This window comes from Notolabrus celidotus, chromosome 11 (genome assembly GCF_009762535.1).
Source record: "Notolabrus celidotus isolate fNotCel1 chromosome 11, fNotCel1.pri, whole genome shotgun sequence".
Taxonomy (NCBI): Eukaryota; Metazoa; Chordata; class Actinopteri; order Labriformes; family Labridae; genus Notolabrus; species Notolabrus celidotus.
This window is the reverse complement of record NC_048282.1, coordinates 7,697,771-7,722,616: the sequence shown is the minus strand read 5'-3', so window position 1 is coordinate 7,722,616 and position 24,846 is coordinate 7,697,771. Positions and strand designations below refer to the sequence as shown.

The following is a 24,846-nucleotide window of genomic DNA, read 5'->3' as shown; positions in this document are numbered from 1 at the left end:
ATCTAAATGCATACTTCGAAGTCATAAACAGCTATCGTTTGTAATCTATTGCTGGAGTGAATGTGGGCCAAGTTCAAACCCAGTAAACATTGTGTCATTTTTACAGCCAGCCTGCACACACACAACTTCTCTGCTCACGTGTCTCCCACCTCCGCAGCCTCACCGCTCCCTCCAACCTGCAGAATAACATACCGTACCTTTAGCTTCCACACTGCCACCCTGTAAATCTCTGACATGTTTATAATGAAGCCGGGCTCAGGGATTCCAGTCAGGGAAATAAAAACAGCTTTCTGATTGTCATCCTTCCTCAAAGCACTCACAACTCAACGCCCAATAAATGACTCTGCTGATATGATACGGCACTGTTTGTGTTTGGGTTACTGAATAACCCAGTCAGTTAGGCAGCTCTCATTGCGGGGACAGGCTGCTGCTAATGTCCCATAGCCATTACCATGAAATAAAATGAGTAATCAAATAAAGTCTGACGCTCATCATTCGAGTCATGGTAGTGAGCAGGGGCCTTTTCCTGGAGTGACTTTGTGATTTTCATTTCTGTTTCCTTGATCAAATATTGAAAGGATCTTTATTAAGTCTTAAAAGTGCAGATTAAAGGGGAGAAGTTCATGTTTAGTTCTCTTTTGTCGCCAAACACCACAGTGTTAGTGAGCGGTGAACCATGTATCAAACTATTATCCTTGCTGATAACATAAGTACGTTTATATTTGCTGGTGGTTAACGGAGTTAAAAAAAAATGTATTTCCTTTTTTTAAGTTAAGTAATGAACTGAAATGTTTTTAGCAAGAGTACTGAGGACAGATTACCCTTTTCTATAAAGTCATTAATTGAAATACATTCATATCGTAAGTCCATGCAGACAAACAACTTTTCTTTTTTTGTCAAAGCTCCAGCGAGAAACTTTAAGCTTGCAGGGATTTTGGCGCCCCCTGTGGAGAAACCTGGATAAACTCCCCCTTGTAGATTTTGTCTTGTACGTGTGTACCTGGAGTTTCTTGACAAACAATATTCATCCATTTTTTGAGTGTACACTACCTGCCAAAAGTTTGTAAACACCATCTCATTCAAGGGTTTGTATTTATTTGAATTATTGTAAACACTGTAGATTAATACTGAAGACATCAAAACTATGAAAGAACATATGTGGAATTATTGAATGAACAAAAAAGTGTTAAACAAAGCAGAATATGTTTTATATTTTAGATTCTGTTAAGTAGCCCCCTTTTTTCCTTCATGACAGCTTTGCACACTCTTGATATTCTCTCAGTCTGCTTCATGAAGTGGTCTCCTGGAATGGTTTCTAATTAACATGAGCCTTGTCAAGAGTTCATTTGTAGAATGACTTTCCTTCTTAATGTGTTTGAGACCATCAGTTGTGTTGTTCAGAGGTAGGGTTAGTACACAATGGATAGCTCTATTTGACTACTGTTGTAATCCAGATTATGGCAAAACCAGATTATTTCATAGTTTTGATGTCTTCAGTATTAATCTACAATGTTGAAAATAATTAAAGTAAATAAAAACCATTGAATGAGAAGGTTTGTCCAAACTTTTGACTGGTAGTGTTTATGGCGTCAGTCAACTCACAATGGTTAAATAAATAACGTACTGTTAACATCCTCTTACACATTGCGACTCCGCAACAGAAATTAAATTCTGCCATCCCTACACCTTAGTTCTTACGCAGTGGTCTCCAAAATGATGTAAATGCTCCCCCAGTGTGCGAATGCTCATCACACCACAGCGTTGTAGTAGCGAAAGAGGTGCAGCTTGCAGATTTTTGCGCTGCATACACAAGCACTCACGGTGTGGAAACACCAGACTTAACTAAGGCGCTGAGATCCCACTTCGGCTGGTTTACTTGTCTTAAGTCTGTTCAATAAAACCTACACCTCACAGTTCTTACTTACTTCATGGTACACCACTGTTTGCTGTAAATGAATGATTCTGACATAATGTGGAAGAAAAGTTGATTAAAAATGGCACTGCCAACCAGAGCCTCACTGCTTATCCTTACACAAACAAATGTAAGGTATTTAACCACAACCTGTGTATATAAGCATTACACTCAGATCATCTGTAACTCAGTAATTTGACTTGACTTTTTTTCACTGCTTTAATTTACAACCTACATTTCTCTGTTTAATATATTTGCTTTAGTTCAACTTTTACAGGGTGATGTTATTATTAGCTTGCAAAGCTTTGCCTCCAATGTAACTTCTCAAACACAGACCCTGCATGAAGTCATAATTTTTCTCATTACAAGACTCACTGCCAGGTCAACAGAGTTACAAAGTGCCTCCATGCAAAGTGACCACTGTGTGTTCACTCTCTGAGCACAGTCATGGCTTCAGTGTTAATGTATCATGCCAACTAGCAACACTGTGTACCAGTAAGGAAGTGGAACAGCTTTTCCCACAGAGTAGTGCTTCAGTGGGAATACAGTCCTGTATAACCACCTGTTACTTTATGGCTTCATGGAAATGATCCTGTGTGTGTGGTTTAATGTCCAGTGCAGAGTATTGCAGCGCAGAGGTGACTCACTCTGTTTGCAGGTCTTCATTCTGGGTCAAAAGAAAAATGGGTACAGCGCGTGGAGTTTTCTGAGAGTTCTGAGTAATATATAAACAAGACCAGAAACATGGATGTCAGTCAAAGGATTAATTGCACTGTGTGTGTGTGTGTGTGTGTGTGTGTGTGTGTGTGTGTGTGTGTGTGTGTGTGTGTGTGTGTGTGTGTATGTGTGTGTGTGTGTGTGTGTGCGTGTGTGTGTGTGTGTGTGTGTGTGTGTGTGAGTGTTTGTATATTGGGCTGTGGCTGAGTGGGATCTGCATCATATGTGTGTTTTTGTGCAAAAGGGCAGAGGAGAAAAAAGATGTCAACATAGAAAGAGACAGAGAGGGTTAGTGAGAGGACAAGAATGTGTATTACTCACCTTGATGTCTGCCTCCCTTTCTGCCCCCCCCCCCCCCCCCCCCCCCCCCCCCCTCACCTTCAGACACCACCTCGAGGCCGACACTCTCTCCAAACCCATTTGCATAAAGTGTTAAAAAGGGAGCTGAGAGAGCAGGGCAGGTGATACCAGCCAACGGACGAACAGAGGAAGGAGGACCCAGAGCTGACTTTGACAAAGCTCTGCACTCACACACACCCACCAACAATACACCTACACACACACACACACACACACACACACACACACACACACACACACACACACACACAGACACACAGACACACACCTGTGGCTGCGGCTGAGACTCAGAGCAGTACAGACGAGGACTTCAGCCTGAGAGGAGGAGAATTAAAACCCTAAGTTCTCCCCTGCTGGGATCTTAGAAGAGTTTGACCCAAGAAAAATGCATTTTGGAGTGCTGCGGGAGTGAGCCGAGAGATCAAGAGAGGAGCATCTGACATCTTCTTTGGTCAACAGGTACGTTTAATCTTTCATCTTAATGCTGCCTGGAGCTTTTGTGCCATTTATGCAAGTTTGTGCTTAAAGTTTTGACAGTTTAACTCAAACTGATGCTTTCAGTGAAGAAGTTTCTTTTAAAGAGGGGACCTGGTTCTTTTTGAGAGATACAGTTCTGTAAATTAAGAGAGCCTTCAAACCCACAACAAAAAAACTGAAGTTGTTAAGTGTTTTTAGACAACATTATGTTCATTTTATTCAGTTTGATAGAAACCCAACCTTGCAGGTTGATTAAAGGACAAAAGGAGCAGCTGCACAAGTCAGAAGCCTCTTTAATTTCGTCTTCTCAACTGTCTGCACACTGTTTCCTGCTTTGCCTGTTTGCACATCCACTATCTATCTCTGCTCACGTTCAGTTAAACTGCCTCTTACAGCCTCCCCTCCCCTCTTCAAACAGCAGGTAGATCAAGTTTCATTTACTTTTCAGACAGAGAACAGGTAGGACAGCATTGGGGACGATGGTTTTAACTGAACATACAGCCGAGAGCGCACACAGCTCAGCACGAGACAAAGGGGCTTAAAAAACAAAACCTGATGGTTGAAGGAAGCCTCAATTTGACTATACACAAAGTAACTCTCGTGACCACTGTGGTCTGATTGGTTTATTAGTGGGTCAGTGGAACTAGTAAGAAAAACATGAGCTACAGAGAGAGATAAGGGACCATAAAATGCAACATCTAAAGTAGAAAACCTATAGAAAAATAATTCAAGCCCCTCCCACGTGTTTGAAGTTGGTGCTCTGAGTTCAGCATCGACTTAGTCTGAGTTAATATTTGACTCAACTGTACACTACACGTTGTATGACCCTTTAGTTAGACCCTTTAGCCTGCACTCTGCATGCACTCTGGGTTGTATTTTATTTATTTATTTATTTTCCATGAGAGCTTTAATGTCCTCTTTAGATCTGACATAGTGTGTAACTTTATGAAAACAAAGGCTGCTTGTGACAATGAGCAACTAAAACATTAAGAAGTATCAGCACAAGTAAATAAAAGTGCCAAACTATAGAAAGCTTGAGTTAAACATGAGCAAACATTAACCTTGATATAAACTACCAGTCAAAAGTTTGGACAAACCTTCTCATTCAATGGTTTTAATTTACTGTAATTATTTGTAACATTGTAGATTAATACTGAAGACATCAAAACTATGAAATAATCTGGTTTTGCCATAAGCTCATGTTCATTAGAAACCATTCCAGGAGACCACTTCATGAAGCGGACTGAGAGAATACCAAGAGTGTGCAAAGCTGTCATGAAGGAAAAAGGGGGCTACTTTACAGAATCTAAAATATAAAACATATTCTGCTTTGTTTAACACTTTTCTGTTCATTCAATAATTCCACATATGTTCTTTCATAGTTTTGATAGCTTCAATATAAATCTAGTGTTTAAAATAATTAAAATAAATACAAACCATTGAATGAGAAGGTGTTTTCCAAACTTTTGAATGGTAGTCTGTGTCTGTATAAGAAGAGGTTGAGTCTCTTGGTGTCAAAAGTGAAGCCAATGCAGAAATGGCTTAAAGGTGCATTCTTCATAATGGCCAGCAGGGGGCAACTCCACTCTAAATGAAAAACCATCATAGCAGTCAATAAGAGAAGGAGCTGACATGCGCTCAAACTGTTACCAAGTTAAATGTTTTTCTAACATGCTTCTGGTCTCAATTTCTATCTCCTCGTATTTTTGAATACAGCCCAATTTTCTTTTGGAAATTACTTTAGATTATTTAATCTAATTGAGTTAGCAAAAGTAAAATGGATGATAAAGCAGGGTATTCTTGGAAGTGGCATCCAGAGGAGCATCCAGTGGTGGCCCAATTAGGGCACAGACTTAAGCAGGGATGGCATAACGTACTTGTGCACACCAAATGAAAAGGGTTTATTTAGCCTTTCTATGCGAACCCATCATATTTACTTAAGCTCCCAACATAAAGTATCACACAGAGGTTACATTTCTGTGAATAACCTAAACTTAAAACATATTAAAACAGACTTGCAACATATGTATCTACTGGCTTAAGTGTGATAGGTCTAAGAAAAAAAACAGATGTGAGAGTCACAATGTGAAGTACTATAAATGATGATGTGCTGCAAAACCTTCTTGCAGCCTGTTGTACAAAAGCCCAAACAGATTTGAACACACAGAGAGCAAACAACCAATCATAGTTGAGGAATTTGGTGGCCCATCAGATTCAAAGGGGGCCCATGCCACCCCCTTGGCCAACCCTCTGAACACACCTGGTGACGACCTGTAAACTAGGATGAAGGTGAATGTTAGATTAGCAACAGCTGAAATGCCAAACAGAAGACAAAACTGCAGACCACTTGTGGCTCAACTCCTTATAGGAAGTCTATGCAAACACTAGATTCAGGGAAGCTTTAGCAGCCAAACCTCTGTATGTTTACTGATTTAAACTATAATGTTTTATTTCTCTTTAATTAAACTATTTCTAACAGTGAGAATGACTATACAAACAGCCAATACAAACAGCCCTTCATTCCCTGAAAGCTTTTGGATGTATTGTATGTCTCGAGGTCGATTCTTGTCTTACACAGCGTATTTTCCATTTAATGACTGATGGACTGGAGTTCTGATAGAAGTCTCAGGATTATATTTGTGCACCTCTCCCAACAAGCCGGTAAATACAAAACTGTGAACTTCTAGAACTGAACATTAACGTTTGCTGAAGCACAACAAGGGACAAATGCAGACTTCACACACGAGTGGTGACATGAAGGACAGAGCTGGGCATGAGGGGTGTTTGACCTGAGCCAACAAGTTCAAATTTAATTAATTGTATTATCACACTACAAAAAGGTCAAACACAGAGGCTGTAAATGCAGCTCAGCCTTCCTGAGGATTTGATTAAAAATGCTAGATCACATAAACCCGGCCTCTTGTGTTGACTGTTTAAGGAATCATTAGGGGTGCAAAAAAGCAGAGCCTGAGGCTGATGCCAAAACTGCTTTCAGCTGGTTGACTTCTGACAATGCGGGACTCTGTTGTTGTTCAGTTGCTATTTGCTTAGCACTCGTTCTACAGGTAACACAGCCCAGGGCTTTGGAAAACAGTTTCTCTCTTTTAAAGACCTTGAGCTTGATCTCTCTGACCCGTAACTAAGTACAAGCTGTGAATGAACGACTCGGGTTAAACCAATACTATGAATCTAAAGGGCCCTGCCTTTCTCTAGAGAACCAAGAACAAACTTTAGCTGCACCACTTTGGGTTACTAGTGTCCGTTCAAATACAATTTCTTCATTCAAACAAAGGCTGAAGTGGAAAAATCCAGCAGTACAACTTAATGCATTCGACAGAGGAGACAACATAGCATTGCTATGGCACACTCCATTTTTAGTTATTCTTTCAGATGCTGAGGTGAAGTAAATATAACACACATTTATAAGTTAAATCTAAATTGACTGACGGTAGAGGAAGCTCCAGCACGTTACCACACCCCATAGCTCTAGTTCAATTTCAGTAGCCAGGAAATCAAGATTAATGCTGAGGGGAAGCTTGAAACTGATAAGACAGGTGTAATTATACAGAAGAATCTGTCCTCATCCCACTAAAGCATGTAAGAATTCAGCTGAGACTTGGAGAGCGAGAGTTGGTGGTGCAGGAATTTCAAGGGTAGATGGAGTGATTAGATGAAGAACAAGCAGGGACTTTGTGTCGATGGGAATTCTTGGGCAGGGCTGACCCTGAGGGCGCAGAGAGGAGAACACCTGTGCTCAGACCATCAATCATCCCTAAAACACAGCCCCCTTCATATTAGGAGCCTTTAATACCTAACCCTTAACCCCAACAGACAGGTTTTCCCCATTTCATATCTTGTCAGCCAAAAAGTAGACAGGGAGGCTAGAAACAGAAGAGAGCAGCAATCAGGTGGTGCAAACTTTTTCAAACATGCAAGCTAAAAAAAGTCACTAAATGCATGTTGCTGACCTGACCCGGGATGATCCACATCCCCAAAACCTTTTCTCATCTGCTGCTTGCATCAATGCAAGGAGTGCCTAAGATCTCTGTGTGCTAGCTTGTTAGACACTAAGCATGCCAACATTATATCATTGCAATTTTGAATACCTGTTAGCAACACAAGCAGGTTGTTGTAAACCTGTGCACAATGGTACTTTGATACAATATTTAAAATATTCTGATTCTATTTGTCTCAACCTTAAACCATGGCTACTTGTAGTTTTCACTCCATGAGTTGGTTTTGCAGAAATTGCAGTTCCTCGAGTCTCCACTTGAGGCTGGCCCCAAGAGCCAAGGAGGCTCTTGTTTGAACTTGTTTGTTAAGGAGGCTTAACAAACAAGTTCAAATGTGAATTTTAAATTCAATTTTAAACATGTTTACAGCCTGGTACGAAAAATAGTCATGGTCTGATTTACACGTTTCTTTATTTGTCACCAAATGGGAAGAGGAATTATTTAGAACGCATCCATCTTGAAGATATTGAGACTTAAGAGTTGTGCATAGATTTTTGTATTCAGGTTGTGCTGAGTTGGCTGGTTAGGTTGAGTCAGCATTTTCAATATGGAGGCCTCCTATGTTTGGCGTATGTATGTCCTCTTCAGAGACCGGTTGGTAACGTCAATGACACTACTTCCATGTTTCATACAGTCCATGGTTAGCCGCAGAAACATTAGCATTTTGTTTGACCTGGCTGTAGTTAACTAGTGAATTTGAGATGAGTCAACTTGTTTATGAGCTATTCCTTCATTTAAAATCCTATTTTGTTCTTACAGCTGGGTGTTCAAGGGTTAATCCAGCAGCAGCAGCTGTGATAGTCACTAGCTTAAACTAGCTAGCAAGTTTGCTACATTCTTTTACTGTACGTTTGCCAAAGCTTGCTTCATCACTTATTAGATAACATACCTTCTGAGTTTGAACATCCAAACTGAGTGAAATAGTACAGCTGATAAAACTCAACAGAGAGCAACAGTACACCAAACAATACACTGTGTCTTATGTCAGCAGTTACATTACGTACACTGAGATTGTAAGGACATAAAGTTTGCTCCCTGTGCTCAGGTCATGAGCAAACAAAACATCAACTGTTTACTATGTTTCACATTACAATTTCCTCACTGTTCCTGGGCTCATCAGAAAAAATAGTTTCTTCTTAGCATGTGTGACATCACACAGCTCACGAACCTGAACCCAACACAGGCTTTCATTTGGTCATCCTTAAATGTTAATTTATGGTCCAAATAATGGTTCAAAGTACGGTTGATATCGTCTTCCTCACTCAGGGATGATACTCGAATGTGGTTGTAAACCTTGTGTTCCCTGAGGAACAGCGTGTCCTGAATAAAAATAACTCTCTGTACCTTCAAAATACGTCATGCCCACATTCCCCAGAGGAGAGGAGTTGACATTGCGCTTTCGTCTTGTGAACTTAACCGACACATTGTGCTTGATTGTATGCTTTTTATAGAGAGAACCCCGGACCTGTTTTGCATCACACCTTTGATGGTATTACTCACTGACAGACTAAAATCCTGTCAGCGTGTGATATTATGTGTGCCCTGCGTGAGGGCAAAAATAGTTTAAAGTTGAACTTTGGATAAATGTGTCCTGATTGACTCAAAGCTCGTTGGGATTACCGTCCTGCTTGGCATAAATGGTTTGCACTTGCTTGGACAGTTTTCAGATAACATCAGCGAAATAAAATCTGAAATATAAAAACTAATCTCTATGTTTTATTTATTCGCTTCAAAGATAATCCAGAGGTCAAAGACAGACCAAAAGGAGGGAGGAAAAGGTCAAAGAGTCACAAGAAGACTCAGCAGAGGAGAGAGAGGTCTTACGTTTCTGAAGATGGAAGAGGCTCCACGGATCTGGCACATGCAGGTTGACTCTGCAGGAGAGCTGCAAAAGAAGGTGTCGCTCGCTGGTCAGCCGGAGTGCTCCATCTGCTACAACACCTACGACAATGTCTTCAAAACACCCAAGCTGCTGGAGTGCACCCACACCTTCTGCCTGGAGTGCCTCTCCCGCCTCATGGCATTCTCTGTGGCCGACCAGGACGACAACACCAGTGGAACTCGCCTCTCCTGTCCCTTCTGCCGTCACCCTACCACGCTGCCTGAAGAGGGACCCCCGGCCCTGACCACCAGCCGCGAGGTCCTCTGTAAGCTGCCCAGCCACCAGCAGCAGGAGGAGCCGGTGTGGCTGGAGGGGGAGAAGCTCTGCTATAAAAGCCCCATGCACGACACCCCCAACAGCCCCACGGCCTTCTGTGTCTGCATCGACATTGGAGCCAGCAAGTCTCCTGCCCCGGTCCAGTCACAGCCCCGGACTTTGGGCATTCTGGATCGGCTGGCAGACTGGAAGAGGATGGTGCTCTTCATCATTCTCATGGTGCTGCTTGTTGTCGTCGTGTTGTGGCCTCTGCAGTGTGTTTTCAGCACTGGGAGCATGCGCTGTGTACGGGAATCAAACCATCTCAACCCAACCCCAGCTCAAACAACCACTACAATGAGTCCGTTCCCCAAGCCTGCTGTGACAGACTAAACCGACTTCCCTGTAATTGTTAATAATACTGTATCTGATACAGACATTGTCCTTTTTTTTTTTTGCTCATGATTGCACAAAAGTTGCTGCACACAACTGTCAAGACCTCATTTTTAAACCTGTGATAACACTGCAGATGTTGAAGCCCTGATGTTCAGGATTTCAATATGTAAGTAAGGACACTATCAGAGTCTAAATGTAAAAGGGCTTAAATCAAAAGGACTGTAACGATCACACTAGATTTGAGAGCTTGTCTTTCTCCTGCCAGAATATCAGAATAACATGAAGTAGTCAGAATCAAAAAATTCTAATCATGCAAAAATCTACAAACAGCATATTTAAGAGAAACAATCCTCTAAACTCTGTTAAAGCAACACTACAGTGCAGAATGATTCATGCAAGCTTGTAAAGACTGCTGAAATGACAGAGAGAGATGAAATCTGACAGGAAGTTTTCCTCAAATCAACTTCAGTGATGAACACTTTTGCACTTAAATCAACATCTGTAATCTAAAGTTCGATAAGACTCTTCAGAGTACCAGATCACTGGGTCATGAGTGGGTTGATTTGTTGACAGTGATAGTGACCACACGTAGGAGCTTGCTGTACTCGTGACAAATACTGACGTTAAAGGTTCTGACTTCTGTCGCACGGTCTGAACTCTGCTATGCAAATATGTTGGCTAAAGAACAAAAACGAGTCAAGATAACAGAAATGACAGTTTTTCTAAAAGAATGTAATCACCATGTGCCAACTGAGAACTCTAACTTTATATATATTGTACATTTGATTTGTTTTTTTATGAGTCTTTGTTTACAGAACTATAATAAAAGGTGAGAATTAGGCTGAGAGAATGATTCTTGTCAATAAACATTTGTTCATGACTGACTCATTGTTAAAGCTCCTGTGAGTAACTTCCTGTTTGTGTTGACTTTGGCGCCCTCATTGGACAAAGTCAACACAAACAGGAAGTTGTTGTTTTTTGCTGATTTAGCCTTGCACAGGTGTTACATATATATTTTTTGATGGACAATCCTATCCCGCGTTCTTTCTTTCTTTCTCATTTAAAAGGACCATGCATATAAATTAACACTTCTGTAAATATGCCAGAATTAGTCAAAAGGCTATTTTACATCCGTAGTCCCTTGCCAGATGTTAAAAATGCTCCCTAAAAAGAAAAAGAAAAGAAGAAAAAAAAGAAAAGAAAAGTACAAATAAGAAAAGAAAAGTACAAATACTTTCTTGATCCTATGACCAGTGCAAAGAGGACTGCAGCCTCTGCACAGGGGACCCCTGCTCTACCAACTGGGCTGAACCAGCTTCCCATCCTGCTTCCTTTTAACAGTCAAATGCATCACTTTGCAGTGTTCCCTTCACAAAGACGCTACCTGTACCAACCATTTTTCTTTTTCTTTAATCCGCATAAGATCGCTTGCCGTGGTCGATCAAATAGATGATGTCTTTTCACCTGCAGTGCCTGACACATACTCTGCAGGAGATTAAAGAGAGGTCTGACAGTAAACGTCCCTTCTTTATTTCTCATGTTAAATACAAACCTTTTCATAATGCTGTTTTAAAACTAATGTGCAGCTGATTGCAGCTGTTCTCATTCTGCAGTGTCATAGTTTTGCATCATTGTGAAACGCCACATCATTTACACGTCTCGTCCACACCACAAACTGTATAAAAAATGGACGTAGTATCCGTGACGTCCCCCATTTGTTCCTGAAGCGCTGTCTTGAGGCCAATCTGCGGCGGCAGCCATATTGGAAATGTTGAACTCAACCTAAGTTCTGTTGAGCTAGTGTGACGTAAAGAGGCGGGCTTTGAGCCTCTTAGCCAACAGCTACAGTGTTCCCACCTGTCAATCAAATCAGCTGTGCCTCTCGTTATGGAAAACTCGTAATTTTAATATCTTCGAAATTGCCACTTTCTGAAAAAATTCACCCCCCGTACAGTGTGGGCTGATCGAGAAATGAGCCATCCAGACTACACTCGTTTTTTGAACCAGGCTGTAAACACGTTTATTTCTGCTGTAATGATCGGCTTTTTTGAATTGGTGTGTATCAAGTGGACACTTGATGAACTGCAGTTATTAACACTTCCGCATTGGCTTCAATTCTCGTGGCCGGAGGTTGCCGCTTGGTCGACACCCAGGTCAGTAGTTGTAACGGGAGGACGGGGGAAGCATTATTACTAATACTGACCAATAAAGTAATAAACAGATGACATGTCACTCACACAGTAGATGCATTTTGAAATCTTCTACCACACTCTCCCTCCACTTTGCCACTGTGAGTAATAAACCGAAGAGTAAATGTGACATGAAAAAGAGGTTGCTTCTTCAGTGTGTTGTCAGTCATCTGGTCTGACACCTACCAACCTCCTCACAGCAGTGACGGCATTCAAAACTACAATACAGGAACTCTCAGTATTGTTTTGAATGGTCTCATTATCTGCATTAGGTCTTTGAGAGGTGTCACTGTTAATATTAATGTTTCATAACCTCATAAAAACCTTTCATAAAAACTCTTCACAGAAGCTTGATACTCATATTATTTTATGCAGTTTGACCAAGCAGTAACCTTTGATCTCAAAACATGAAGCCCATGTAGTTATAAACTGCAATTCATCGAGCGTCCACTTGAGGCTGGCTGCAGAAACACCGGAAACCACATACACATTCATTCAACAAAGACGAACTTTGCAGCAGAAATAAACATAAACGGTTTAGGTCTGAATAGATCATTTCTCTATCGTTATACACTGTACACAGGGGGAATTTTTTTATAATGCGACAGTTCAGAAGATATTAAGATTACGAGTTTTTGCCCATTTAAGGACATGACTGACTTGACTGACAGGCGGGAACACTGTAGCTGATGGCGAGGAGGCTCAAACCCCGCCTCTTTATGTCACACTCTCTTGGTTGAGTTCAGCATTTCCAATATGGCTTCCGATGATGATTGGCTTCAAAACAGCGCTCAGGAACAGATGGGTGACCTCACGGATACTATGTCCATTACATATACAGTCATGAGTTTGACATGTTCATGCCCAATCTCAATATTTAAGATACTTAATTTATTCTACCATTAGTGGTGATTTCATCTGGTTACACAGCAGGTGCGGTAAATTCCCCTCAAACAACACCCACCCTATGACGTGCTTCAATGCTAATCAGACAGACGTATTAGTTTCAAGGTCAAGTTTTTATTTCCTCCTCTCACCTGAACCTTTAACCATGACTATAAAACCAAAGCCCTGCTTTGTCTCGTCAGGAAGTTGCCTTTATTTATTCCTGGATCTGGTGCGTCACTTTAAGGAGAAGTTGGGCTGTGGGATTTTCCGAACGGTACTCACTTCTGACTCAAGTTTAACATTGATTAAGGAGCAGCTGTAATAAAAGTACCACTTCCTGGAGCGCCATGTTAACTAACGGTACACATGGATAACCAAGTGTACAGGAAGAAAAGGCTGAGCCGTGGCTTCAAAGCAGGAGCATGAATTCATAAAAGGAAGAATAAGTATTATATATAAACAAATGGAGCAAAAGCTTCTTGTTACTTCATGTAACGCAGTGATTTAATTTATGTTGATTTTCCTTCATTCCAATAAAGCAGAATAAAAAGCCTTTTCTTTACAGATGTATGCTACATAAAAGTTTCATTCAAATGCTTTTTTAATTCCTTTTTTGTAAATGCTGGAAATAATGGTTAAACAAGTCTCTACTGGGTGTCATGAGTTTTTGTTTTTTTTGTATTTTCTTTGTTGTATTCTTTCTGATTTTTGGTTTTACTCTATAGATTGTCCTTTTGTTTCTTCCCTGTTTTATGTTCTGCATTTGTTATATGTGATCTTTGTCTTGTGTGTTTCCCAGTGATCCTTGTGTTTCTTGTCTATTGTGTTTCCTGTTTTTATTTTGTAATAATAGTTTCCCAGTGTGTTAAGTCTAGTTTTACATCTTGTGTTTTCCCCTCCTTGTTGATTGTCCTCACCTGTGCCTTGTTGGTCTCACCTGTGTCCTGTTACTCGTTACCCACTGTGTATATAGTCTCCGTGTTTCCTCCCTTCTGTGTCAGATCATTATCTACCCCACCCGGATGTTCCTAATATTTGACTTGTTTCTGTGTTTCCAGTGTTTTTGTTCGACAGTATGTTTTAAATCCTTTATTTTTGTATCTGCATTTTGGGTCCTGCACTTTTTGTTTGCTGAATCGTGCCACTGGGAGCTTGGGGTTGACAATGTTGAGACCAGGACAAATACTGAGCACAATTTCCTCCTATAACATGGTGCATCCATATCTGTAAAATATTACATATATATTTAAGAAATATCCAAATTGACCCCAGGCCATATCTTGAAATATCAGGACTCGGTTGTAGTATTTCCAAAACTGTGCCATATCACCACTCTTTTTGTCTGAAGCATAAAACTTCTGATCTGTCTTTCAAAGTATGGCATCAGTCATATTGGAATACTATCTTGACTCCATAATCTGATAGTGTCAAAGGTGTCTTTTGGAGGTCAGGTGTGCTCCAGATATGACATTTCACAATGCTGTGGTCGCACAATATACAGTGATTTAACCATCAGTAGTTTAATGTTGTATTGTTGGTCTGCAACTGGTCCTTTTGTGATGTATGTCTATCACTCAGTGTTTTTATCCAAGACAGGTCTCTCTTGAAAATAAGGGACTGTGTCTTAATGAGATAACCTGTATAAATAAAGGTTATTACATATAAATCATATATATGGGTCATACTTTAAAATACCTAGGCAACACATGTTTGTGTTCTGAAGTATTTTGGGCTATGGTGAGATGGCTGTGGTGCCTGACTGACAGTCTGTGGTCCAAGGGTGCTTGGACACAAGCTGACCACCTCTGGTTGGGTTGTCAGGGTGGACCTGAACCCCTCTATGACCACTGGTACCATCACTGATGATCAAGTCAAGTTCAAGTGAAACAGTAGATGCATGTCACTCCCATTGAAAACTCACCATACTTTTCCCCCTTTTTGATTAAATGTAAAAAGAACAGCATCCTCAGGCTACTTCAGCCATGAAACAATCTGTCATTAGTTTTGAAAGTAATGTTTTAACTTGTTCAGAACAATTTAACTCGTTTTCATTGGCAGTTCTCTCAGGCATCGTGCAGTTTATCCAGGACAGCAAAGTTAAAACCAGAGAGACAAACAGAGGGGAAAAATGGACGGACACAGCAGTCCAACACAAACAGCACTTGGAACACTCTGTCCTGTGTTTTCTGCTGCTTCTCCACTACAGAGACCACACCTGGAGGCATAGCAGTCAAAAACACAGAGCGCTTTCTTGTTACACTGATGTCTTTCAGTTTAGGGCGCAGTTTCCAGAAACTTGTTCCAAAAAAGGAGGAAAAGATGCTCTTTGTTCTCTCCCCCATCAGAAAAACTGCACAAAGTTCACTACCACAAGCAAAGGAAGAAACAAATTCATGTGTAACTTCTCAGAGTGCCATCATACATTTTTATTAAACTATATGATAACAAAACCATTTTGTTGTCATTTCTTGCAGCTTATTACATCAGCATTTGTAGCCTGTACAGCAAGAAGGCGTCTGGGCAGAGCCAGTGCAAGAAGAGGAACGACACTCAGGATACCACGACACACTTCAGGCATACTGTGACCGACAGAGAGAGAGGAACAAAAATAACAAAAGACATCAACAACATGTTCAAGTTCATGTGAGAGGTAAAGCAGTGAGAGAATATTGTGTTGCTACTGCATACCTTTGTGTACACTGGTTCAACTCAGAGCCAGAATTAACTTAACCATGGTGAAATTACACCAATAATAATAATAAAATAATAATAATAATAATGATAATAATTCAGACACAGTATAAAATGCAAGAAATAATGATTTTAAACACAATTCAGCAAAATGAAACATCAACAAAAACTAAAGAAAAGAAAAAACAACACTGATGGCTGAAAATCTAGTGCACTACCAAAAACACTTCCACAGTCAACGGACATCATCATCCATACACAGCCTGAGGCCAAAGATTCAGCAGTTTCACACTTTCAAGTATTGATATTTCTCACCATATATATATAAAAAACACTCAGACCAATAGAGGCAAAATACAATATAAAATTCAGAATCATCCACAGCGCAAGAGAGAGTTGAAAAACACAGACACATTTCTCATTCATCAGACGGATCAGAGTTTGGACAGGTGGAGAATAAAAGGACGATCTGGAGGGATTCAAACATCTTCATTGTTCCAATTCTACTTCATCAAGTGGTGTAGCATATTTTAACAGGCACAGGCCTTCAGGGACACAGGGTATCAAAGCCACTTCTTTCATAAAACTCATCAAGAATCAACCACTACAATACAACGGCCACAAGTTAAACTAAAACAGGAAGACTGTCTACGCTTACAATCCCAAAACAAACTCTAAACATGAATCGGTGGCTGCTGTAATGAAGCTGAAACTGGGCTCATGTTTACTCTTCTGTGAGAGTGTGTGAGGGGTCTGGCAGCAGATTTTTTATATCCTGCTGCATGCAGAGGTTATGTTTGCTTTAAACTCCAGAGCCTCAGAGCCTTACTGAAATGACCGTGTGCTCCTTTAGGCAGATCTAAGTTGTCAAACAGGATGATTTTGCTGCAGGTTGCACTCTCACTGTACTTAAATATCACCCGAAAGGTCAACAGTATTGAACTACAATACGGTGTTTCACTGCAAAGACTGAGTACTGCTTCTTCAGTGGGTTTTGATTAGCTGTAGTTTATATCATAATTCATGACTGAGTTGCTGCAGCAGATACTGGCCAGCCAAAGCAAACACAGTGATGGCAGCCTGTGAGAGTACGTGACACAGTTAGTCACATACTTCTGTTGGTGGAGAGCGAGGATGGTTAGAGCACAAACACCACCCACAAGTGCAGCTCATTTATGTTTTATGCCTCCCAACAAAGGTAATCTGGACACAAAACCCAGAGCCCTGCAGAGGTATTCACCTCCACTGAACATCAATATTTGATGTCTTACAACCTCAACCTTAAATGAATCTATTCAGGGATTTTTTTCTCTCAGGGGTTTCAAAGCAAATCACTGAAAACTTAACACATTTCATGGTGGAAAATAATTTAAAAACCATGTAAAACCCTCCAAACTTAAAATTCTGGACAGGGTTTTATTGGACACATTGCCACTAAAGTCTGTCTTGGCTGAAACATGCCAACATGTATAAAAGTAGGTGTAAATACTAATGCAGGAGACTGTATTATGACTTCTTCCTATCATGTGAGACATCTTTTTCTTTCTTTCATCATTACATTTTACACAAGTGAGGTCTGAAATCACTTTAGTACCCGCACTTGTATTAGAGGATCTATATTTTATCCTGGAGGCTAAAAATAGCACACAATCTGCCAGACAGCACAGAGGGCTCAGTGCTCCACGCCTCCACTGTCTTCCTTATCACGTCAATGACACCGGCTTACTCGCTCCGCTATCATCAAGCCTGGATTACGGCCATCTTCTAAATTACTTTTTGGATACAAATCTATTCTTCAATCTCAGGCAGATGGCCATCTGGCCTACGGTAATCGCCCCCACTTCCCTTGTCTCCTTATGACGATGTCGTTTGACAGATGTTGAACTGCTTCAGACCTGCTGATTACGAGGACAGCCAGTAAAACAACTTCCACTACAACCATCTATTTAGGAATCCTCTGCACCCGTTTCCTGTCAGATGTGGACTCCAGTGAACCACGATGAGTGGCCGCTAAATCTGGGTTAGTGCTGGGGATGCTGCCGGAACCATGGTGCTTAAACATGATGTGTTTCACCAAATGTTCCTCTATAAATATTTATATATATGAAATTTCACAAGTATATATTTGAAACAAAATATGTTGCACAGCCATCATACCAGGAGACGTATCAACAAAAACATCAAGAACAAAAATCAAACAAGCTGATTTAAAAGGACAACATATGGGGAAGGAAGAAAACATCTTTCAAGAATGAGTTTGGACTCAAAGTGGGACTACTTTAGTCAGAAAATTAATGTCGAAAATGTTACATGAAAAAAGGTCTTGCTTGTGCTTCCTGTGCCCTAGTTAAATAACCCCCCTGCAATAAGTCATCAAACACATTAATAACCACCACAGCTGGTGCAAAAACAGTCTCAGGTTCAAGTTCAGATGACAGCCAGCCAAGACAAAGACAGAAGATAGAAAACAAAGAGATTTCTGTGGACAAACAGCTTAGTTTTGACCTTCTTTGGGTCCCTCACAGGTCTGCTCAGCTCAGGCTAGGACATACTCCATTTTTAATCTCAGTCACTCAGAGGAAAAAGCTTCTCATGTCAACTTGGGTTTCCAGGGTTTGGAAGGTAGCAGAGATGCAGCAGCAGGTTTTGGGAGGCTGTATTACAGACACATCATGTGACAAGGCACTTGTGCTGGTTAAGAGAGAAGGGTGAGAAAGACAGGGGACAAAAAGGGTCCTGAGTGAGAGCACTATGCTGTAGAGTCCTCCTCCCTACGGAGGGTAAGGCTTACTCCAGACAGAGAGGTCCAGCAGGACGGCAGCAGCAGGAGAGGGGTCAGCTCGCAGCCTTCAGCCCCCATGGGGTCTTCAGACGGGGGGTGTAGTCAGAGCATTACACTCCCCCCTCCTCTGAAGGGTTCTCGGGCGCTGACCTTGCGCCACCTCCGCTGAAACTGAAGCAAACACAAACAGAAAGGTGGAGTAAATGGTTGGTGTCACTTTGAACTATGGGCCTGAGTACCTGATGTAGTTCATGATATGAAGTTACAGCGGCGTAAACTCAACTCATGCTTAGTTTGATGTTCATCCACCAACATGATCAGTTAGATGTAATAAACTCTTAATCAGTTCTCCCATATGAAGTTATTTGAAGTGTTTTAAGGACCCTGAGTTTGTAAAGAGTGGTCTGCTTAGAGTCCTATGACCTAAATCCTATCAGAGCTGATATTCAGAACAACATTGCTCCCTCTCATTGGATATTACTTAAATGTATGCTGATCTCCTGATAGGACCTGCTGTGTTCTTCAATAATAGAAACATAAAATAAAAAGTAAGGCAGAAGCACATTAAAGCTGAGGATTGCCCTCATGAAGTCATTCAAGCAGTCCCTGATCATGAAGGTCTACATCTGTGAATTTCTAAAATAAACTAAAGGGAGGATTTCAGGCTACACAGAAAGGATAAAAAAGGTCATTGATGTATTCAGGGGGTCTTGTCCAGTCCAGGCTTCAATGTGACGATTTAAATATCAAAATTGCCCCTTTAATGCACAGGTAGTCTGTGTAATGAAGCTAAAATTGGGGTTATGTTTACTCCTTTGTCAGAAATAGCGAGGGGTCTGGCAGCAGCATATTGAATTAACTGAGACATTGGAGGCCGTGTTTGCTTTAGGATGAGGAGAGCGAGTTACAGAAGCTCCAAAGGGACATGATGAGGAATGTATAAATGAACATTTTCAGCTTCTTTTCATTCAGAAGACTTGATCAGAGAGATTCTGTGTTAATGGTGAAATATGATGACAATATATACCAATAACCTCTGACCTGAGAGTTATCACAGTGAATCAAATGTGTTTAAAAAGATTTTAGCTCAACTGCTGCAGTTCATTTAAAAAACATCTCAGTCAACTCAATATTCACATCTTATCATATGTCCCTGTTTGGCTGCGAGTACTAATGATGAAAAGAACATTAGTGTACCAAGTAAACATCTTTCAATCAGAAGACCCGACATACAAATGGATGAAAGGCTGATTATCCAAGAATCAACAGAAATGACATCTTGACCCGACTTACAACCACCTCACCGTCAAAAGAGTACATGGAGCATGACAGAATCTTAAATTATGTACTATTATAAATTAAATATTTAAAGAGGTCTCAAAAAAGATATCCCAGGTCAATGTCCCGCCTGAATCCGGCAATGGAGGTTGAAATGAATAAATTAATAAGCAGAGATTTGACTTCAAAGTTCTCACACGAAAGGCATAAAGAGAAACTCTGATCTATATTTGTCAGAGCTATAATTTGATTTTCTCTTAAAACCACAAAGAGCCGCTCACAAAATGGCGAGCTGCGTTCATTTACTGGGTTTTTTATTTGAATTTCCTGGAGTCTCGTGCTCATGACCCCAAACCAAAGCTAAGACTCACACTCTTTAACACTGCAGGGTTCCCAGTCTGCTGCAATAATCACTATGAAAGAGAAAAGAATCCGCCTGTGAGAATTGAGGTTGATTATAATATGAACCTAAATTGAATCTTTTGTTGCTTTAAGGGGATCTCAGCCGCTCCTGGTGCCTTATAATTTGAAGTACAAAAAGAGAACAATACCCTTACAAAATTAATTTGACTCACTGGAGACACTTCACTTTATCTCTAGTCGGTGTGAAAGTTTTAATAAGTTTTGAATCTGGAGGAAAAATGTGTCACCCTCGAGAGAGGAGTCAAATGTGTCACCAAGGATTTACAACAGTCCTTCTCTAAGAATATAAATCCTGCAGCATTTATATCCACGATTTATCGCAATCACTTCTCAACCTGCATCGCTGTACATTACGCCTACTGTATATCCAACACGATACAACTATACAACAACAATTCTACTTTTACAACGCACTACAGAAATAAATAAATGAATAAATACAAAGATTTCTCCAGCATGTGGAATGATGCTCTAAAGATTTCTATGATTATGTTGGGGGGTGAAAATCCCTGCAAACCCACAAAGGCAGAATAAAAAGAGCATTGTACTCACAGAGAGGCAGGCAGGCAGACGTGGAGGTCCATGGCGATGGTTTTACCTCCTGGTGTTGCTGCTAAAAGACGACTGAGGGCTTTTAAAGTTTATGTTCTCGTACACACTCGATGAGTCATCATTTGTCATCCTGTAACACACAAAGAAAATGATCTACCACAAAACCTTTCTTTAATAACAATGATCAAACATATATCATTTTATAGTATGTATTCATACTTTAGGTATATTACAATTGTACATATTTATAATGTAAATAAAGTATATTTATATTCATATTAATCCCTGCATAATCTCTATATTCGTATATCACCTAACGCATACTGTGCAATTATACCAGCTGTTTTCAATGTACACAATTTAACCAGCAGATATCCATTTCATAATGTCAATGTGTTAAACACTGTGTTTAAATCACATAGTGCAATTCTTCTATACAAAAAACATTTATCTACAAGTGAAAATTGGATGTAGTGGGTTTGCTTCTATACATAATTACTCTAATATAATTTTATTCTATTTTTGTCAGAATCTGTCCTTTCCATCTTTCACCCGTGACTCATTTACCCTGGTGTTTTCCAAGTAAATGTCCTCTAGTAAGAGATCAATAAAGAATATCTTTATCTTATTTTTGCTATCATTGTGTTCATGTGTTTAATAAAGGTGTTACTTTACTGTCATGTTATGTGTCATACTTACATAGAAGAAGAGCGTGAGGATGTCATGTTAGATTTAGACCTAGAGTTGGTCATCTGAGGATATTTGATATTGGAATATTCTCTCTCCTTCAGCTTATTCCTCTGCAAAGGAACAACATAACAGAAAAATGGTTTAATAGACATGAACCTCTTTGAAATCCTCATAAACTATCCTGTGTTGAACACCTGAAAGTAACTTAAAACATCCCAGACGGCCTCCATATTAAGCATTAACATAGTATTTAAGGAGCGCTCACATCAACAGCAAAGCTTTGTTTGTGATGAGACCTGTAGTCAAATCAAGACAATGCAAAGATGTGTAAATGAAGCAGAGGCGAGAGCGCTTCTCTATTCTTTAAAACAGGAATCACAAGACTGGCCACTCGTTTTCAAACTCTAATTTTCTTTAACACTCAACCATGAAACTTTTGTTGAAGCTCTGTTGTGAAAGACCCTTAGTGTTAAGATTCTTCTGATTTCCTGAGGTTGCATCAGATACACCCACACTCCATGAAAAAATAAACACTTTATTTTAAAGTCTTTTCTATTTCTCCCCTAGAACAATCTTGGCCAAGTTTGTCTCCTTTTTGGACACCCTTTCTACTTATTTCTTGCAATGAAATCTCAGTAAAACTTGTTAATTTGGGTTTATACTGCTGCAGTTGTCAAGGGTTTAGCCAACAAGTGACTCTAAAAATACAACAGAACTTCAGCTTCCGAGACAAAGATAGACAGGCACTCTGCAGAATAGTATGGTTTCCTGAGAATTCATTAGACATCTTGCATTACTGATGTTTGTCTCACTGCTCTCGCTACAATAACACAACAAACCGTACACTGCCTACAGGCTGTGAGTTTAAAGACATCTTAAATACATATTTGAAATCCTTCACTTCTGTTCCAACAGTGTAACTGCAGTTTTTGTAATCCTAAATAAATTTGTCCTTGTGTTGAGTATAGTACCTGCTCCTCTTCTAGTCTCTTCTGGGCTGTGTCTATGTACTGCTGCACAGCCATGTAGATGAATTTATACTGAGCCTCTGTCTGCACCATGCCCGACCTTTGCTGCCGCACTCTCTGGATGGTCTTAGGGATGTCAATGTCACAATCTAGACCTGGACACACACATACATAGAAAACCAGAAATGAGTGAGTACACAAAGTAATGAGAAAAATACAGAGTGTCAGTTTTATATGTTGGTTTCCCACCTTGGCGGTTAATGATGTCGATAAGGATGTCGACCACGATAATGGTGCCCGTCCTGCCAATGCCGGCACTGCAGACACAACAAAGAGAAAATGCAGAGTTGTAACAAGAAGTTTGATCCCATCAATACACAGTGTTACATAAACAGTGAGGACATCTCAAGATTTATTCACTCAAACATGCAAACCAAAATTTAGGTTTGACTTGTAAACAGCAATAACAGCATTAATTTAACAACAGCCAACAGATCGATGAAGTGAATGAGTCAGATGTTCTTTGTCAACATGTCATTGTGTTTGTAGAACATGGGGGTGTGAAATACGGGAAGGCAGGCCGATTTGGCAATCACTACTCCAAAAAACTGTTCCTTGGTGTCTGTCGTTAATCAAACAACATAAAGAAAACATAAAACAGGCAGTGACTGAGGTCAAATCAACAAAGACATGAAAAAGTAGTGAATCAGTGCACAACTGATGAACTAAATATCACATCAAGAATATTTAGCAGCAAGGAGGAATGATTAAATGTAATACTTTACTAACTGTAAATTGATGTAAATCTGAATAAGTCACAACCTGCTGGTATCATCTATCCTTACTTATCAAATGTGAATTTTTGGGTTATCATAAAAAGACACGTCCCTCTTAAACACATTAAAACTAAAATGCATCTATAATGTTTCAAATTTAATACTCCAATTAAGGAATGCAATTTTAACAATGGCACACCTGGCTTACGTAAAAAGTAAGATTGTGTACCACTGGTTGATTTTTCCCTGTATTGGCTATAGTTGTTGGATGTCACCTGTCTTACTTTAAAAATACAGGCTTTGAGTTATTTTGATCAAAAACATTCAACATCTAATACAATCAAAGTGTAGTTTGTGCTTTTTAATTAGCAGTCATACTGACATCATGTATTATATATAAGAGTTACTAGAAAGTAAATACAGCTGCAAGTAGCAGCACTGAAGAGCAAACATGAGTGTTTGTCCAAAAGCCTCAACTGTGAAAGTTACCACTGAACCAGGGATACAGATTTCATAGTAGCGCACCCAAGTGGCCTAACTCATAACTTAACGTGTCTACAGGTGTTAACAGGAGAAGACCGGCAGATGGGCCATACCGGAATTAAGTATTAGTGCCTTCATAATCAGGCCTTGAAAACCCTGAACAAACATCAAATAAAACATCATCAGTGATGCGTTTACAGTAAATACAAGACTTAAGTTTTACAAGCTGTCCTTTATGTAAAGCTCAGCCTTTCTGCAAATACACAACCAGACTACAGAGCTGCAGCAGATCCACCAGAGCAGGGTCAAGAGGCAACTGTTGACTTTTACTCTACAAAACATCTCTCACACAGCTCAACCTGTGAAAGGAGCAAAGTCCTGGACTCACGACCTTGACACTCATTGCAAACTTTACCACTTCTGTTTAGTATGTGTTTTATTGAATAAAAAATAAACCATAAATGCATAAATAATACCGTCCTACATTTCTTAATGTGAACTAAATACATTAATGAACTTTCACCAAAGATTAAAGTACCCTATACATTTGTCTGAGTCTACGTCTGCTTCTTCTTGTTGAAAAGATTGTACCTGCAGTGGACGACAATGGGTCCAGTGTCTGGAATGCTACTCTGAGTGCGGTTGACTTCCTCCAGGAACCACAAGACCCCACCTGGTTCATTTGGCACGCCGTGGTCAGGCCAGCTCAGGTACTGGTAATGCCAGATGTACCTCAGAGGCTCCCTCTGCAGGAAAAGCACAGCAGAATAAAGATAAGGATAACATTTTCTGTTGTTGTATGCACTTCATTTTTAAAACATGTTCATGTATCTTCCTCTGCAGATTGGTTGTAGATTGATAAGAATGGGGGACAAACTCAACTATCCTCACAATACTCAAAATGTGCTGACAGAAGAACCAAACTGTGTTTTCATTTTGGTTTAAAGTATGAGCCAATCTTGTTGCCAGAACTCAAAAAGGCAAGACTTGTATCATGTAAGTCTTGTTTGGTCTAGTCTTTACATGACACAAGGAGCAAGGATCTCATATCCTAATAAACACACCATTCCGAATGCATCCTGTCAAAAAAAGTTCTAACAGACTAGAGTCAAAG

General features: G+C 40.1%; 2 protein-coding genes and 1 long non-coding RNA gene across 5 annotated transcripts in view; 2 read left to right on the top strand and 1 right to left on the bottom strand.

Annotated features, from left to right (window-relative positions):
• Nucleotides 1-3,112: 3,112 nt before the first annotated feature.
• LOC117821769 (RING finger protein 223) lies at nucleotides 3,113-10,852 on the top strand. Of its 2 annotated transcripts, none has more exons than XM_034696263.1 (2): nucleotides 3,113-3,448; nucleotides 9,215-10,852. In XM_034696263.1, exon 2 carries the CDS (start codon nucleotides 9,314-9,316, stop codon nucleotides 10,007-10,009), a length of 696 nt encoding a protein of 231 aa, XP_034552154.1. In that variant the 5' UTR covers nucleotides 3,113-3,448; nucleotides 9,215-9,313; the 3' UTR covers nucleotides 10,010-10,852. The 2 variants fall into 2 exon arrangements, with proteins under 2 accessions (XP_034552154.1, XP_034552153.1); XM_034696262.1 differs by lacking the exon at nucleotides 3,113-3,448 and adding an exon at nucleotides 9,054-9,119.
• A 3,114-nt stretch (nucleotides 10,853-13,966) lies between these two features.
• Nucleotides 13,967-24,517, top strand: LOC117821584. The gene is made up of 3 exons (XR_004632999.1): nucleotides 13,967-14,162; nucleotides 15,564-15,739; nucleotides 24,317-24,517. It is a non-coding gene; the product is annotated as an uncharacterized LOC117821584 (long non-coding RNA).
• The window catches only part of ptpn11b (protein tyrosine phosphatase non-receptor type 11b), a 51,816-nt gene continuing 42,457 nt past the window's right edge, over nucleotides 15,488-24,846 (bottom strand). For both annotated transcript variants that reach the window (XM_034695966.1, XM_034695967.1), the window contains exons 11-16: nucleotides 24,324-24,478; nucleotides 22,723-22,790; nucleotides 22,477-22,628; nucleotides 21,515-21,615; nucleotides 20,816-20,945; nucleotides 15,488-18,733 (exon numbers count right to left, since the gene is read on the bottom strand). In XM_034695966.1, the coding sequence (XP_034551857.1) occupies nucleotides 20,858-20,945; nucleotides 21,515-21,615; nucleotides 22,477-22,628; nucleotides 22,723-22,790; nucleotides 24,324-24,478 (564 nt within the window). In that variant the 3' untranslated portion in view covers nucleotides 15,488-18,733; nucleotides 20,816-20,857. The remainder of the gene's footprint in view (nucleotides 18,734-20,815; nucleotides 20,946-21,514; nucleotides 21,616-22,476; nucleotides 22,629-22,722; nucleotides 22,791-24,323; nucleotides 24,479-24,846) is intronic.